Source organism: Macaca nemestrina, chromosome 1, assembly GCF_043159975.1.
Source record: "Macaca nemestrina isolate mMacNem1 chromosome 1, mMacNem.hap1, whole genome shotgun sequence".
In the NCBI taxonomy this organism is placed as follows: Eukaryota; Metazoa; Chordata; class Mammalia; order Primates; family Cercopithecidae; genus Macaca; species Macaca nemestrina.
This window is the reverse complement of record NC_092125.1, coordinates 72480027-72496787: the sequence shown is the minus strand read 5'-3', so window position 1 is coordinate 72496787 and position 16761 is coordinate 72480027. Positions and strand designations below refer to the sequence as shown.

At 45.2% G+C, this 16761-nt stretch overlaps 1 protein-coding gene across 1 annotated transcript in view; it reads right to left on the bottom strand.

The window, feature by feature from the left end:
* Positions 1 to 7999: 7999 nt before the first annotated feature.
* Positions 8000 to 16761, bottom strand: part of LOC105493530 (SET and MYND domain containing 2) — a 56511-nt gene continuing 47749 nt past the window's right edge. The window contains exons 8-12 of the mRNA XM_011761227.3: positions 14441 to 14551; positions 13648 to 13768; positions 12542 to 12716; positions 10449 to 10557; positions 8000 to 8431 (exon numbers count right to left, since the gene is read on the bottom strand). Coding sequence (XP_011759529.1) covers positions 8351 to 8431; positions 10449 to 10557; positions 12542 to 12716; positions 13648 to 13768; positions 14441 to 14551 — 597 coding nt within the window. The 3' untranslated portion in view covers positions 8000 to 8350. The remainder of the gene's footprint in view (positions 8432 to 10448; positions 10558 to 12541; positions 12717 to 13647; positions 13769 to 14440; positions 14552 to 16761) is intronic.

Below are 16761 nucleotides of genomic sequence, written 5' to 3'. Positions count from 1 at the left end.
TACCCACTTTTTAGTGATGTATAACCTTATCATACTGAAGATTTAGTTGGAAATTCCCAAGGTTGTCACTGTTAGAAGAAACCTGAAAGGGGTGATCACTAGGCAAGTGGAGTGAAGAATACATAGAAATAGGTCTTTCTCACAAATGCAGCAATAAGCCTTGTTAAGTTCCAAGCCCCTCCTTACTCCTCCTCCACTGTCATTTACTCAGGTACCAAACTGTTGATGTGGAAAAGGCAGGCACCAACCAGGCTGCTGTAGAAAATCCAAATTCTTACTTTTGCCTTTCAGTTTTATAACAGCTCAACTTGTCTCTAGGTTTAAAGGTGGCTGTCCCGTCCAGACTTTCAGCCAATAACTGCCACAGCACATACACGGTGAACCCCTCGTATGTGGGTAGATGCTTTATGTATCCTTGGTAAGTAACAGAAAAATATAACAACTTCTCCCAGTAACACATTGACTACCCCCACGACTATACAAGCGGTCATTGAACTACCAGAGATCCCAACTAGTTTGACATCAAAAAAATGAGAATAAGCCACTCTGGGGTGAAAGGATATGGCAAGCAAATCTCATTAAACATACACTTAATTCTCTATGGTGACTGTAGCAACAGAGCAATTACAATTATTGAAAGAAAGGCTACATAATGTTAAAAAAGATGATAATAGACAAAATAGACCAATGAAAATGGAAGTAAATCGGGTAGAATGGCAGGAGAACAGATACACTAATTCGTTTTCTCTTTTGTGAGCTGAGCAAATAGAACCAGTTTCTTTTCTTTGGTTGATAAACAGAAAAAGTAGAGGTTTATTATATAATTGAGAGATAAAACAGTAACCTAGTAGACGTATCTGTCTCCAAATATACTGTTAGCAGAGCTGGGGAAGAAAATTTTTAAAAAGAAAGAAACAGAATAATTCCCCACAAAACTAAAGTTAAATATTAGAAACAGCAACGTGCACACACAAATATGCAATAAGATTACAATACCAGAACCAAATGTGGCTATTTTATGTGATTTTACCTCTTATTTTCTTTAATGAAAATAAATGGGAAAAACTTGCCAGATTTACTAGTTAAGAAACATAATGGGGGAAAAAAAACTCAGCTAAAGAAAACAAACATCTAACAAAAAGAATAAATGAAACTTGTATAAACACAGCAAAACTCCTTCTGAGGCAAAACTTAGATGAATTAATAAACTTATCACATTCTTGAATAGGAAGACTCATGAAGAGGCTAGTTCTCTGTATATCACTGACTCCAGTGCAAGTCCAATAAAAAATCACAACACCAGAACAATTCAGGGGAACCCAGAAGGATTAGCCTTAGTATATACTAAAAGCTTTGCAGCGCAACAATAGAAAAGAGTATTTTGCTGGCACCAGAATAGATCAATAGAATGAAATACTGCAGAAATAAACCAAAGTTTTAGAGAAATGATCATGGTACCCTTCCAAATCAGCATGGGAAAATAAATAATTCAACAAGTAATTCAATAAATGAAAATTACAAGGTATTAAGGAGTACCATGGGATATTTTATTGTTTTTATTTATTTGAGACTGGGTCTCGCTCTGTTGCCCACGCTGGAGTGCAGTGGCATGATCTCGGCTTACTGAACCCTGTGCCTCCTGGGTGCAGGTGATCCTCCCACCTCAGCCTCCAGAGTAGCTGGGACTACAGGCGTGCACCACCACGCCCAGCTAATTTTTGTATTTTTTATAGAGATGAGATTTTGCCATGTTGCACAGGCTCATCCTGAACTCCTGGGCTCAAGTGATCAGCCCACCTCGGACTCCCAAAGTGCTGGAATTACGGGCATGAGCCCGAGTGCTTGGCCTGTATATCTTATTAAACAATTCTGCCAGGTGCGGTGACTCATGCCTATAATCCCAGCACTTTGCAAGGCCAAGGCGGGTGGATCACAAGGTCAGGAGTTTGAGACCAGCCTGACCAACATGGTGAAACCCCGTCTCCACTAAAAACATAAAAATTAGCCAGGCGTGGTGGTGTGTGCCTGTAACCCCAGCTACTCAGGAGGCTGAGGCAGGAGAATCGCTTGAACCCGGGAGACGGAGGTTGCAGTGAGCCGAGATTGAGCCATTGCACTCCAGCCTGGGCGACAGAGCGAGACTCAGTCTTAAAAAAAAAAAAAAAAAAAAATTCTAGCTAGATCAAAGATTTAAATACAAATTAATATTACTTTTTATAATAAACCAGTAATAATTTTCTTCACTTAAAGATGAAAACAATCTGCCTTTGTACAGCAAGTGTCATGAAAAATAAAGTTAATGGACAACTAAAGTAAAAATATTTTTAATATATGACAAGGAGCTAATACCCTAATATATACCGAGCTCAGAAGTTATTATGAAAGACATAAACAAATAGCAAAACAATCAATGACCATGTGGTATCACAGAAAAATTTGGAATTTCATATCAAGGGTGATAGGAGCCTCTTTTGTTTTAGTGAAACAATCCTTTTTTTTTTTTTTTGAGACAGAGTCTCGCTCTGTCGCCCAGGCAAGAGTGAAGTGGCATGATCTCCGCTCACTGCAAGCTCCACCTCCTGGGTTCAGGCCATTCTCCTGCCTCAGCCTCCCAAGTAGCTGGGGCTACAGGCTCCCGCCACCATGCCCGGCTAATTTTTTGTATTTTTAGTAGAGACAGGGTTTCACCGTGTTAGCCAGGATGGTCTCGATCTCCTGACCCTGTGATCCACCCGCCTCGGCCGCCCAAAGTGCTGGGATTACAGGCGTGAGGCACTGTGCCCGGCCATAGTGAGACAATTGTTAGTGGGCCCCTAGATAGCTTCAGGATGGGGGCGGGTCTTCCAAAAGACTAAGACTTGATTAGGAGCTTAGAACTTTCAGCTCTATCCCCAACCTCTGGAAAGAAAGCGATCCTAGAGATTGAGTCAGTTTCAATGGTTCATCAATCAATCATGCCTATGTAATGGAACTGCCATAAAACCCTCTGACCAATAGTATTCAGAGAGCTTCTGAGTTGGTGAATACATCCACATGCCAGGAGGGTGGCATACCACAATTCCATGAGACCGGAAGCTTCTGTGCTCAGGATCCTTCCGAACTTCACCCTATGTACCTCTTCATCAGCCTATTCATTTGTCCTTTTTATGATAAACCAGTAATAGAAAGTAAAGTGTTTTCTAGAGTTTTGTGAGCCATTCTAGCAAATTAATGAACATAAAATAAGGGAGGAGGTTGTGGGAACCCCTTGACTTTGTAGCCAAGTCAGACAGAAGTATGGTTAACCTGGGAACCTGATACTTGTAACTGGCATCTGAAGTGAGGGCAGTCTTGTGGGACTTAGCCCAGATGGGAACCACCATGCGAATTTGAAGAGTGCATTAAAGTAGGATGTACCCATGCCCATCAAAAGAAAACCCTTCCAGCATCAGAAGATAAATGGAATCAACAGCAGATACCCTCATGTGCTCACCTAGGTGGCCCCCTAGGCCCATGAAATGAGTGGACATGGCGAGGACAGGCTGCAACAATGCAGAGATAGACTCAATCTAGACATATTCCTGTTGCACCCTCTGAGAAACAAAATGCCAGTAAGGGCTGTTTTGGGTGGGGTAGGGGCCCTGCACTTAGCTCACAAGTCAGGCTAATGCCAGTAGGCCCAGGAGGCTACAACTGGGTCCTGAGAGAAATCAACACTGACTCCGGACTGGGATTTGCTTACCCAATGGTAGATGCAAGTATGCTCAGAATGCTACAAAAGAATCAGAAGATAGCGCACCTATTCCAGACCAAGGGACACACTTTGCAGCCCACCATGTGCTCCAGTGGGAAGAGATATCTCAGCAAATGGGCACTTGTGTTGCATATTACCCTCAGAGAAATGGCTTAATAGAGAATTGGAACAGGCAGTTGAAATATTTACTGTCTAAAATTGGGGGAGATAGAGGCAGGAAGGGCTGGCTTCCATGCCTTCACAAGTGTGTGCTCACACAAAATAAGGGGGGCCTAAGGGAGTGTCCCCACTGGAGAGAGTCCTGTTTTCCTGGTGAACCTGGGGCAGAGGGGTTGGGAAAGGGTGCTGGTATGACCACCATTCTTCCCAAGGAAAAGATTCTGGTATGACCACTTTTTTTTTTTTCCTTCCCTACATCATCTCACCTTTCTTCTTCCTATCTGATGCAGTGGTCCCAGGATCAGGGCTGCAACGACCAGTGCTGGAAGCAGGAATGATTTCTAAGCAAGAAACTGGAACTATCCTAAACCTTTATGTCAGAATTCCGAAGGGCCTGATGGGGCAGGTTAGGCCTTCATCCTATCTGGCAAAATCGGGGTTACCAGTGAATGCAGCTCTATGGCCTAGTGTCAGAAATAGCCCACTAGTTCTCTACCTATGGAATCCTACCCTACCCGAAGGGAGTGGACTGAAGAGGAGGCGTTCGTTAGACTGGTATTGCTGTCTGCAACCTAGACGAGCACAGAGGTGGAAGCTAATTAGGTTCCATATCCCCTAACGGTGAATGAACAAAGTTAGGGGATAAATGGAGAGGAGAAATAGCAGCTGAGGGCAAAGGAATGAGTAAATGAGTTATGTAACAGGGGAAATCCAGTATCGTGCTGACATCTTGAAAAAGGCTCAGAACAAGAGATGATACTGTCTCTTAGCTCAATTATACCAGAGGCCTGGAAGGGTGAAGATGTATTGCCAAGATCACTCTCACCTATGGAACGTGACAAGCTCAACTGGAAGCCTGCACGCCTGAGTGCCTCAGCTAGGGAGACATTTTCATGCAATAGGATGACTGGCTTATCAGTGACTACATGGGAAGCTAGAATGTGCCAGTAAATATCATCCTTTTTTATGAGGAATCTGTGGTCAGAGACCAAAGGGTGTCCTTTAGTGTCACAGAAAGATACTTGGTCATTGTCCTCAGTTCCTGGGACACAGCTCCTAAAACCCTTGGAATTTCCTAAGTGACAGGAGTCTCTTTTGTTCTAATATGGCAACTCTTGGTGGGCCTCTAGGTAGCTTCAGGATGAGGGGTGACCTCCAGAAAGATCAAGCCTTAACTAGAAGCTTGGATTGTTCAGCCTCAAATCCCCAACCTGTGGGGAAGATAGAAGGGCTAGAGACTGAGTTAATCATCAGTGGCTAATGATTTCATTAAATGACTAATGATCATTTAAGTCATTAAATGATCAATGATTTAAACCCCCCACAATGGGGTTTGGAGGGCTTCTGAGTTGGTGTACACGTCCACGTGCCAGGAAGATGTCACATCCCAGCTCCATGAGGATGGAAGCTCCTGTACCCAAGACCCTTCCAGACCTTGCTCTATGTCCCTTTCATTTGCCTGTTCACTTGCATCCTTTATAATAAGCCAATAATAGGAAGTAAAATGTTTTCTGGACTCTGATAAGCCATTCTAGCAAATCATTGAACACGAAGGTGAGGGGATTGTGGGAACCCCCTCCACATCAGATAGAAACTGGGTAACCTGGGAGCCAGGCAAGGTGGCTCATGCCTGTAATCCAGCACTTTGGGAAGCCGAGGTGGGAGGATCTCTTTAGGCCAGGAGTTTGAGACTAGCCTGGGCAAGACAGCAAGACCCCACCTCTAAAAACAAACAAACAAAAAATGACTCCACTGCACTCCAGCCTGGGTAACCGAGTGAGATCCTTCCAACTGGCGTCTGAAGTGAGGGAAGTCTTGTGGGATGCAGTCTTTAAACCTATGGAGTCTGACGCTAACTCCAGGGTAGTATCAGAATAGAACTGAATTGTAGGACACACAGTTGGTGTCCAAAGAGTTAGAGAATAGCTGGTGAGAGATGAAACCTCAAACATTTGGTGTCAGAAAGTGTTGTGCTAAAAACAGCTCAGCCATGAACGTCAATTCACCGAAGAAATAAAATAAATCCTGAATATATGAAAAACAGTCCAATCTCACTAATAAATGCACATAAAACAAAATATTTCACACATTAGATTGCCAAAAACATTTTAATGATAATACAATGTTATGAGGGAGAGGAAAGCAAATACTATTATATCTTATTTGTATCTGATGCAGTTTTTTCTTACAAAAGGAAATGTGGCTATATTTATTCAAATTTTAAAAATATTCCCACTATTAGATCTTGAAATTGCACTTCCAGGGATCTATTCCCCAAAATGCTACCACACAACAGCAAAGTTTTATGTTTCAGATCATTCATTGTGGCATTGTTTGTAATAGCAGCAAACTGGGAAAAAATCTCCTGTCCATAAATAGGAGAAGTACTGAGTCCACAATGACATGCATCCAATGCAATATTCTGTCTCTAAATAGAATGAGGCAAATCTGTAAGTGCTGAAGTGCAAAGAGATCCATTTTGTTCATTTGGATAAGCAGGTTACAAAATCCTATGTCAGTACCATCCTGTCTTTGCTCTTCTAAATCTATTTATATAGATACATCATCCAGGAATGGAAAAACCTGGGACCATAAAGCAAACTGTTTATGGTAGTTAGCTCCAGGCAGTGGGACTGGTGAGGAATAAAGAAGTTTACTTTTCTCATACCTTTCCATTACTTGAATTTACTGAGAAAGGATTACTTTTGCAAATTTTATAAAACCTATAGAGACGGTAGGCTAAGTTTATTTTAGGCTTTGTCACTGAATATATAGTAAATGAACATTCTTAAAACAGTAAGTTCTGGGCCAGGCACAGTGGCTCACGCCTGTAATCCCAGCACTTTGGGAGGCCGAGGAGAGAGGATCACGAGGTCAGGAGATCAAGACCATGCTGGCTAACACGGTGAAACCCCAAATCTACTAAAAATATACAAAAAAATGAGCCAGGTGTGGTGGCGGACGCCTGTAGTCCCAGCTACTTGGGAGGCTGAGGCAGGAGAATGGCGTAAACCCGGGAGGCAGAACTTGCAGTGAGCTGAGATAGCGCCACTGCATTCCAACCTGGGCGACAGAGCAAGACTCCGTCTCAAGAAAAAAAAAAAAAACACTAAGCTCCACTGATCCAGGACCATGCCTTACTCTTCTCTTTGCACGTAGAGAGCTACTCAGAGCATTCTGCATAGATAGTACCAGGTGTTCAATAAATGTCTTATTGGACTACACAGGGCAAAAGAATGCATTCTATCTGCTAAATCCCACTGTGTGCAGTAAACTGCGTGTGAAAGAGGGGCATGAGTGTGTGTGAAGATGCGGGTGCGTGTAGATGAGGAGGGAAGGAAAATTACCAGATTTATGGCAGTTCTAGCTGTTTTCAGACCATGACTATGAAAGGTAATTGACGTGTAAATTTCAACAGGCTTTACTTATTAACCAGTGGGGAAGTTCCTCTCTTCGGACTACAAGACACTGCATTCAGGAACGTGTGCTGGGTCCTTCTGCACAATGGTTGCTAACAAACAACTCCCCAGGTTGCTGCTGTCTAGGCTGTGGGGCTGCAGAAAGCTGGATTCCGGTTGTCTGTGTGGGCAGAGATCAGTGTTTACTCAACAACACAGGGTTGGTTGGTAAGGAAAAAAATTTTTTTTCCTTCCCGAGCATACCCTGGAGTCTTTCCAAAAAAGGAGAGTACTGCACAGAACAATCAACAGAATGAGAGATGGCAAGTCTGCTTTCAGACAGATGGGGACAGAAAAGCCAAGAAAGCAAAGCACGCACTAAGCACCTTTACACGCTGAAGGAATACCAGGCGCCAGCGAACAGATTCGAAATCTCGCCTGCTGGAGGGCGCTCAGGTCACTGGACTGTTCCCCCACCACAGATACTTTTCTTTCCTTCTTGTACCTTTTTCTCTTTCTTCCCATTTTCTTCCTCCACAGGCACAGCCCCACGAAAGCTGCTGCAGAATAAAGAGGCTGCCTGACCCCAGTACCAAGGAAGAAGACTTGAGCTTGCTGAATTATGGACAGCACGTGTCACTTCCACTCCAAGACTGGGCTCCCACCACCACTGAGAAATCCTCCCCACAGACAGAAGAAAACACAAACCTCAAATACTGATATCTCTTTTATTTTCTTTCATCATTCAAGTTTGTTCAGAACATTACAAGAGGCATGAAAGAAAAAAATAATTGCATTTTTAAAACTCTGTCCGAAGTATAGCATATGAAACCATGCCATTATCTCTCAGGAAACAAAAGCACTCAAAATTAATTTGGTATTAAAGTTCAAGATTCAGACTAACCTCAAAGTATGGCATGTGCAATGTTTAAGTGCAAGAAGTATTTTCATTCCAATTATTTTACAGAGATGCTGGAGTGACGTGTGCAATTTGGAATATTCAAATCCTTTAAGGTTTCCGAACTAAGTGTTTAAATGAAAACTGAAATGCTGCATAGTTTCAGTGACTTTCAATTTCCTGTTTGATCTCAGAAATATATGGATGATCTTTGCCGTGAGCTACTTCCATGATTGCAATGGCCTAGGAAAGAGCGAGACAAACAATGACAGCCTAGAAGCCAATCCCCTCACACCTCCACCCAGGGTAACTTTAAGTTGGATCTCTCTGCTTTAAGGCACAGGATGCAAACTGGCCATTAGAGCCTAAGTTCTCCACCAGGACCTGGCTTTTTTTTTGAAAAAAGGAGACAAGACTATCTGGTAGCCAACTCATCCAGTGTCTCCTGCTAGGGAAAACATTCTGCAAAAATATCCAGGTAGCAGCTGGAGAAATGATGTCGTGAAACAGATTTCATGATATTCTCTTGCCCCAAGATTCTAGAAATTTCAGTAAAACATGCTTTAAGGACTAATTTTTTTTGACTACGTTTAACCCAGAAAATAGGTGATGCCGGTACAGAAAAGTCCATAGTGAGTTTTACATCGAAGCTATTTTGATTTTTAGTTGACATTACTAATCTGCAAGACCAGGTTAAACTATTTTTCCCTTCCGAAAAGCACACTCTTTCCTTTTAATACATATTCTAAAAACTTAAAGAAATGTAGCAGGTTTCATTGGGGGATGCTAGAGAGAATGTACTTAAGGTTTCTTTATAGTGAGGCAATGTAAAATGGTCAGGTTTCCAGTGGTTTAATCATTTCCTAGCTGTGTGGCCTTGGGTAATTTACTTAACCACTCTGTGCCTCATCTTCCCCAACTGTAAAACTGGAAAAATACCTACCCCTCCAGGTTGTTAATTCAGATACAGTGTTTTGAACAATGCCTGACATATAGGAAGTTTACATCAAATGTCATCTCTAAGAATATATTTGCTCTTTTGTATTCAGCCAAATTACTCAGAGAAAAAAGTGTTCCCCCAGAGAATTTTTGACGGCTTGTGACTAAGACAGGCATTCCTATCTATTATTTATTCTCCTAGATCTCAAGCCAAGAGGAGGCAGGCCAAGTAACAGTGCAAGCCTTTGGAAATCACCTGTTTCAGGTGCCGACCCTGCCTGGGCATTCATTTCAAGACTCACGTTCCTTGCTCAGATCTGCTCCAGCCTTCATTGATCTATTACTTAATCACCTGACACACTTTACAGTTGTGACCTAAATGGCTAATTCTCAGAAGACAAATTCCATGGTTTAAAACAGAAAATTTTGTTTCATGCTCCCTTCCACCCTGGCTGTGCCCTGACCCTTTTATTTGGGATGCGGGCCTTGTTCCATCTTCCCAAATAGTCTATTGGGAAACTTTGGAGAAGGTGAAGGAGTACGCCTGCAGGCCCTGTCCATGGCCCCAACATTTTATAAAGTCTCTTACGGGAGTAAATGGATTATCCCCTAAATTACACTGTACTGACTGTGAATTCCACATCACAAACAACGAGAATCAATACTCAGGAGGATGACTCTGACCTCCCGTGATGTGAGGGTCAGGGCCTGGCTCCTGGGCAGCACCGGGCAGCCATCGAACCAAAGGCGAATGCTGCCCAGGGGCCTGGCTCCCCACCAGTTTCACCACAGCTCGAGTGGGAGGAGCTGACGCTTTCAACTTAGACCCTCATTTGAATGAAGGCCCTGCTATGTACCCTAGGCTATTACTCACCTCACCTGCTTGAACCTCACTTTTCTTCATCAGGAAAGCCTCTCATTTTTGTGAGAATTCAAAGGAAAAGCACACAAGGGTCTTAGTATGTAATTGGTCCTCAATGAACTGAGAGGATGATTACATGCATTTTAGAAACAGCAAAGGCGTAATTCTAACATCCTAACCCTAACTCTCCCTACCTCCTTGATTTCACCACAATTGGGGATCATCATTCTGAAAATCCTAAAGGGCAAACAAATGGAGAATTCCTCCAGGAACAGCAGAGGTGCACTCTCTCACTGCACCCTCACCTGCAGGACCCACCCCTGCTGCTCCCACGGCCAGAGGGTGGGTGAGAGCTGCTCACCCTCCACTGCTTCAGCCATTCAGCCTGGTGAGGCATAGGAGGTGCGCTAAGGAGGCCGTCTGGCCACTGGGAATTCTAAGGCCGAGTTACAGACATACCTTCTTCAGGGCTTTCTCCCCTGCGGCTTTGTGTTCCAGGCCCATGTAGAGTCTCCCTAGCTTCAACCACATGGAGGCCACGTTGAGGGAGTACAAAGGATAGTGCTTACTAGAACAAGAGAAGAGACAACAGGCCACTATGTCAGAGGCTGCTGAGCCACCCACAGGCTGGGTGCAGTAAGCCCAGAGGCTGCCATGCTCAGGGCCAACCTCTCCCCACCAGCGGCCTCTCCAAATCCCACCAGGGTTTGGGTGGAGAGTGTGGACGCTGCCACCCTGCTGAATCATTGCAGACGTTGTTCATTATTTGTAGCTTGTGTGTTTCTGAAAAGCTACATAACAACTGCAGAAGAAATCCTATTCAAAAGCATTTGTAAATACAACCTTCAATCCCAATCCAGGTTTTTCTATTTCAAATATGCCCAGAGGAAGACCCTGGGAAAACACCTTGTGAAGTAAATGTCCCATTTATGAAGGCAGTAATTAGGCCTATCACCTCAGGTACTCAGACACATCCACCCACCCAATCTCCCAGCCCCCCACACACCCACACCAATGTGTCTTAAGACCCCAGCTTTCTGTCACACTATGATATGAGTTGGTTTAGCAAAACTGTAAGCGCTCTGAAGTCAGAACACTTCCTATGTCTTCTGGATGTTCTTTCCCCGTTGTCCAGCAGGGGCTTTAGATACAGCCGGTGTTCTCTCTGGCTGTACCTAAAGGCTGACTGATGGAGTCTGCCTGAAAAACAGCCATTTCCCTAAGAACAGGGCCCAGAGGCAGCTGGTGGGTAAGCCCGTGTGTGTGTTTACATGTGTGTAAGAGGTGATGTTAAAGGCTAGGCTGTTTCACCCTGTGTCTCCTGAAAGTCAGTCCAAAAAGACATGTTCTAGCTGTATTCCTGGGCAGGAGGCAGCCCTGGGACCCGTGGCCCCACAGAGGACCAGAGTTGGGCTTCTGGGAGGGGCTCACGCAGATAAAGATGGGTCTAGCACAGCAAGGCCCTGCTGGGAGAACTACAGGGCTGGGATGCTGTCTGTCTGCCCCTCTCTCCCTACAGATCTCACAGACAGAACTGTGCATGAGGCCAGTGGACTTCCTCACCCACTCCAGGAGAAAGGGAAAATTTGAGTTTATCCCCAGTTTAACAAATTCTGTTTCCAAGAGCCGATTTTCAGAGCTGGCTTCCTTTGGGCTCCCCCTGCTGGCTGATCAGGGCACAGTGGGGTAAGTAGAGAGTGGAGTGGGCAGTAGACATTCAGACCAGACACGGACCTTCACAGACCCTAAACTCGGAAGTGGAAGGGGACTGAAGGCTTCTCAAACTCCTGAGAAACACCTGAGATGCTCCCAGAACACATATTTCTGGGTCTAATGCCCAGTGACCCTGATCCACTTGGCCCACTTGGTGTTGGATGTACCCTATAAATGCATAACATCAATGCCTTTAGAAAGAGCTCCAGTGATCCCATCTAGGCCACCCCAGCCCTGAAGTGTCTAGTCAGAGTCAGAAGACAAAGCCCCAACTTCTGTCTGTCACCCACTTTTAGGTTTAGTAACCCTCTCAGGCAGGACATCTCTCCATGGCTAATATTATTATTGCAAATTAAAAAGCATTTTTTTTTTTTTCAAATCTGGGGTGGGGAAGATTAGATAACCACGGTCAACCCACCGGTCCCAGAGCTTCCCCATTTGCAAACGGGGGCTGTAATTTGAAAAATCAAAAGAAGGGGATGGTGTGAGTAACGATGGAAAGCAGGTAAACTTCCAAGTTTAACTGCTAGGTGGTGGGTGGGAAAAGAAGCAAACTAGTGACTTCTCAAAATTAGCCTGGGTTAACTACTACGGATATGAGCCTGGATGGACCTGGGAGGGATCTTGCCCCAGTATCCGCTGTATAACCTCAACCTGTCTCCTCGGGATGGTGGTGAGAACGGGCCTGACTCAGGAGCAGTGCCCCGCACCAGCACCTCCAGAGAAGAGGCAGCTGCGCTAGGCAAGTCTGAGCAATGGGCAGGAAGATGACACTATTGTATACATTCTAAACAACCAATTTCCACTCTGTGGAGGATTAGAACAGCCTCTGCAATCACCTGTAGGGCTTAATGATTTTCTGTCCATATTGCAGGGCTCCTTCCCAGTCCTGCATGTACAAGCAGACACCCATGGCCTGGTACATCATGTGCAACATGTACACATTACTGTCCTCAAACACGGAGCTCATCTTCTCCTGGCTGAGCTCGCAGATCTCCAGCAGTTCACTAGGGGGTGCTGTGGAGTCAAGGAAACGGCTGCCGGGCCCATGCTGCCTGGAGACTTCCCCAGGCTGGGTTCAAGGAGTTCTTTCATCCACTCCTCTCTCACCCTCACCCTATGAAAAAGTAACTTACAGAAAGCCAAGCAAAAGTGAAAGGAATTATATTTCTCCAGAAGAAAACCTGAAGATCCGAACCGCTCAACTAAAGAATTTTAGCCGCAGGGTCCAGACCCTTAGTTCTGATGTAAACAATGCTGATTAGAATCCCAATTCTAATCAAATTCAAATCCTCACCCAAGTTGGAACCCTGAGCACTACTCCCACAGTGGCAAAGTTCTTTCTTATGCTGAGAAACAATGTGCCTTTCTTTAATTTCCTCTCACTGCTTTTAAATTTTACCATTTAGAGTACAAATCGAATCCCTTTTCAACTCCCAAGAAAATGCTACAATACAATGGTTAAGAATACGGATTCTGATAGAGCTGGGAAACAATCCTAGATCCTACCACCATCGGCTGTGTCCTTTGGGCAAATTACTTAATATCTATCAGGCTGTTTCCTCATCTGCTGCATGGGAATGAGCAAAGTCCCTGCTCAGAGTGTGCCAGCGAGGAGAGCTGAAATAACCAAGGCCCTTGGCACTGTGCCCTGCCCAAAGTCAAATACCCAACGCACAAAGCCATCAAGGCTCTGTCCTTCATGGTCCTCCACCACATGGAGCTCCCAGCCAAACTAGCCAAACAAGGGGAAATAAGATCATACAACTCCGAGAGGATGGACACCACATCGGGGTAGTCAGTATGTCTTTACACATTTACCAGGAGACATTCCTCCTTTGGTTTTCAGAATCTTAAATTCATCCTTCTCCTGCTCTCTTTCCAACTTCCCATCTTGCCTTGTTGGCAAGGGATAATAAACCATCAGGGCAGTTGTAAAGGATATATTTATAGTGCTTGGCCCTCCGGAACTCTTCGATGACGTTGCGTGCATATCTGACCATGTCTCGGATGGCTTCTGCCTTTGGGGGATCGCTGAGCTTCCGGATTTCCACCTTGGCCTTATCCTGAAGGAAATGTCCACAAGAGCAATGCGTTACCGCCCATGGAAACCACACTGCTAGGGAAACCTCTCATATAATACACATTCCCATACAGAGAGAGACACTGGCCCCTTCCAAGGTTACAAAAGAATGAAAGGAAATCAGGCAATGTATCTAAAGAAATTCAGTACTCCATTACCTTTTTACAGAAACAAAACAAACAGATTAATTTTCTAGATACTCCTTATCTAAAATGTGTTGGCTATGGGCAGATATACATGTTCACACATTTACGAATCAAGAGACTAGAATTAAGGAAGGACAGCACTGACGGAACGATTTGGAAAATGCCAGGGAAACTTCCACATATTCCGGCGAACAGGCTGGAAAGCCTAAAGATTACACTCATGCGCTTTTCCCCTCTCCTCCTTTGAGCAGTTGTTTCTTTTCAAGAAAGAGCAGTTTGGCAGACCCTTCTCCTATTTGTACGGTGTAATGGAAATGTTTTCTTTAGCTACTAGGAGCAGGTTTGAACAGAGACCTGGTCTAACTGGATTCCCTCTGGCTGTCTTTGTAAGGAGGGTTTAAAGGGTCAAAAAGATCCCAGAGGAGATCCACCAAGTCAGAGAAGCTCTTCCGCAGAGAGGTCCTGAGATCAGAGTGCAGTCAGCGCTCTTGCCCAATGAACAACCTTACCTTGTCCTTGGTGGTGCACTCCTGGCACTCACAGGTAAAGAAATAAGAATCTCTTAACCGGTCATTCCTATCTTCTGTTGGGTACAGGAGATCAATATAGCTGGTAAAAACCTATGGGGTCCAAAAAGATAAAACTTCAGTCTGCTACAGGTAAACTCAATCCTCGTCATTCCCGTGCCTTTGCAGTCACCTGCGGCGGTATCCATGCAGGGGCGGGGGATAAGGTGGGTTGCAGCGGAGGAATGCGCGTTTACTTTAAGGCACTGAATTCCTGAACTGAGCAGCCACCTGACATTGGCTTTCTCTGGAAGGTGGTCATTAGTCCACAGCTGAACTGGGAGCTGAAGCCAAGGTGCAGGTTAGTGGAAAAAGTCCGTAGAATCAAGGAGTCCTTAAAACAGTGACCTTGAGGGTTCAGAGGATCCCTGCCTCCCTCAGCTGCCTCTGCCTGGCCTTCATGTAGTTTCGTATTTCACTACCTGGGACGGCGCAAATGCTTCATTGCCGTCATCACCGGGTGCTGCGTGCAGGGGAGGGTATGAGCACGCACACACCACGCACACCACGCACACGCAGCTAAGCTCCCCTCCTCCTCACATCACCTGGCAATGGAGCAAGAGGCTCCACTCGGTGGGCTGGGACCCACATCTCTGGGTGGCCAGGAAGCCAGTGGAGGGTGAACACAACTTCTAGGACACCAGAATGCTGCAGCCTGGCCCAGCGGGCAGCTCCTGATCCTGCAGGGCAGGGAGCTTGGAAAGTCCTTACCTTTGGTTCATGGGGCTCCACCGTCCTTGCCTTTTCCTAATGGGGTCTGTAACTAAGACTTGGAGCATATGGAGGAGACCAGCATTTAGATGTCCATTATCTACTCACTGGCTGCTCATCCCACACAATCAGGCAAATGTCTGACTGAACAGATGGATCTCACAAAGCCGCTAGCGTGCCAGTGACCGCAGGCACCACCAGGCAGGCAGGGGAGGACACGCACAGGGCTGGGTGCTGCAGGGGCAGCCAAGCTCTCCCCAGGCCACGGCGCAGTACTGGACACGTTGCAGCTCACCCTGAAACCCTGGGGAATGGGGTTTCTCCTTCTCTGAAGCGTAAGTAATCCCTAAAGCACTGAATTCCCAAAAATTAGGTTACTGCATTTCAGATCCAGGAGAACATGAGGGCAAAAGGAAACCGCAGCCACCCCTGCCCTGCCTCACACTGCAAGAGCCTGCCGATTATCTCTGAAATGACTGACACACACTGCAACATATGGAAGCTTCCAGAAGATGGCGACAAAGGCCACTCCAGTACCACTGCTCACAGCCAGACTGTGCCAGCCTAGCTGACAACCGGCTCATCTCTGCAGTCAGCCCACAGGCACACTGGAGCCGGGTGATTGCATTCTGACTGGCTGCAATTAACCTGTTTAAAGAAAGGCTTCAGGGCAGTCTCCGCAAGACCTTTGGAAACTCAGACACCCCAGCAGAAAAGGGACACGCCCTCATCATGATGGATTTAGCTGAAGGTAGAAGGGCCAACCTGCACCTTGGGCTTCAGCTCCCAGGCAGCTGTGGATTAGTGAGTGCCTTCCAGAGAAGGCAAAGCACTTCTCATTCAGCACACTGACAGTTACACTTCACACTTCAAATACCCAGGCGTGTACCGTACAATAGCATTACAAATTGCTAAACTGACATTTAACCTAAGTGCGTGATTACAAAGTTCCTAAAAACTCACGTGTCTTGCTGGGAATTTACTTAAGAACACAGAGCATACTACAGCAATCCACCAGGCCGGCCCTTCCTAGGTGAGACGTCTCATGAGGTAGTCAGGAATCACACACGGGAAGGGAACAGGGAATCGCTGAGTAGGTGATGGGAAAGCTGGTTCACTCCTCGTTCTGAAGCTGAGGAGGGAAGCTAAGGTGCCCCTTGGCCACAGGCTGCCTTGACTTCTATTACTGCATATACCTGGACATTCGAATTAGATTCCTAAAAAGTGAACTGCGACCTTAAGTTCAGATGTGGAACTAATAGAACATGAAATGCTGATGTGTCACTTGCAGTGCCAGCTCTTCAGCTATTGCTGTGCCGCTGGCTTTCTTTTGCTTTGGACCTTCGAGGGATGGTGGGAAACAAGCAAGAATTCACGAAAAAAAAAAAAATACAATAAAGCTCAAGCTCAGTTGTTTGGCGATAGGGATACAGAAACTCTGAAGAGAATCAAAAGTTTTACTGAGGTCATTTTGGTAGTAAATGTCTTCTTTCTCTGTAAATCCCTATAAAGTTTTGTGAGAAATCTGACTCAAATTTATTATTTCCTGTTTT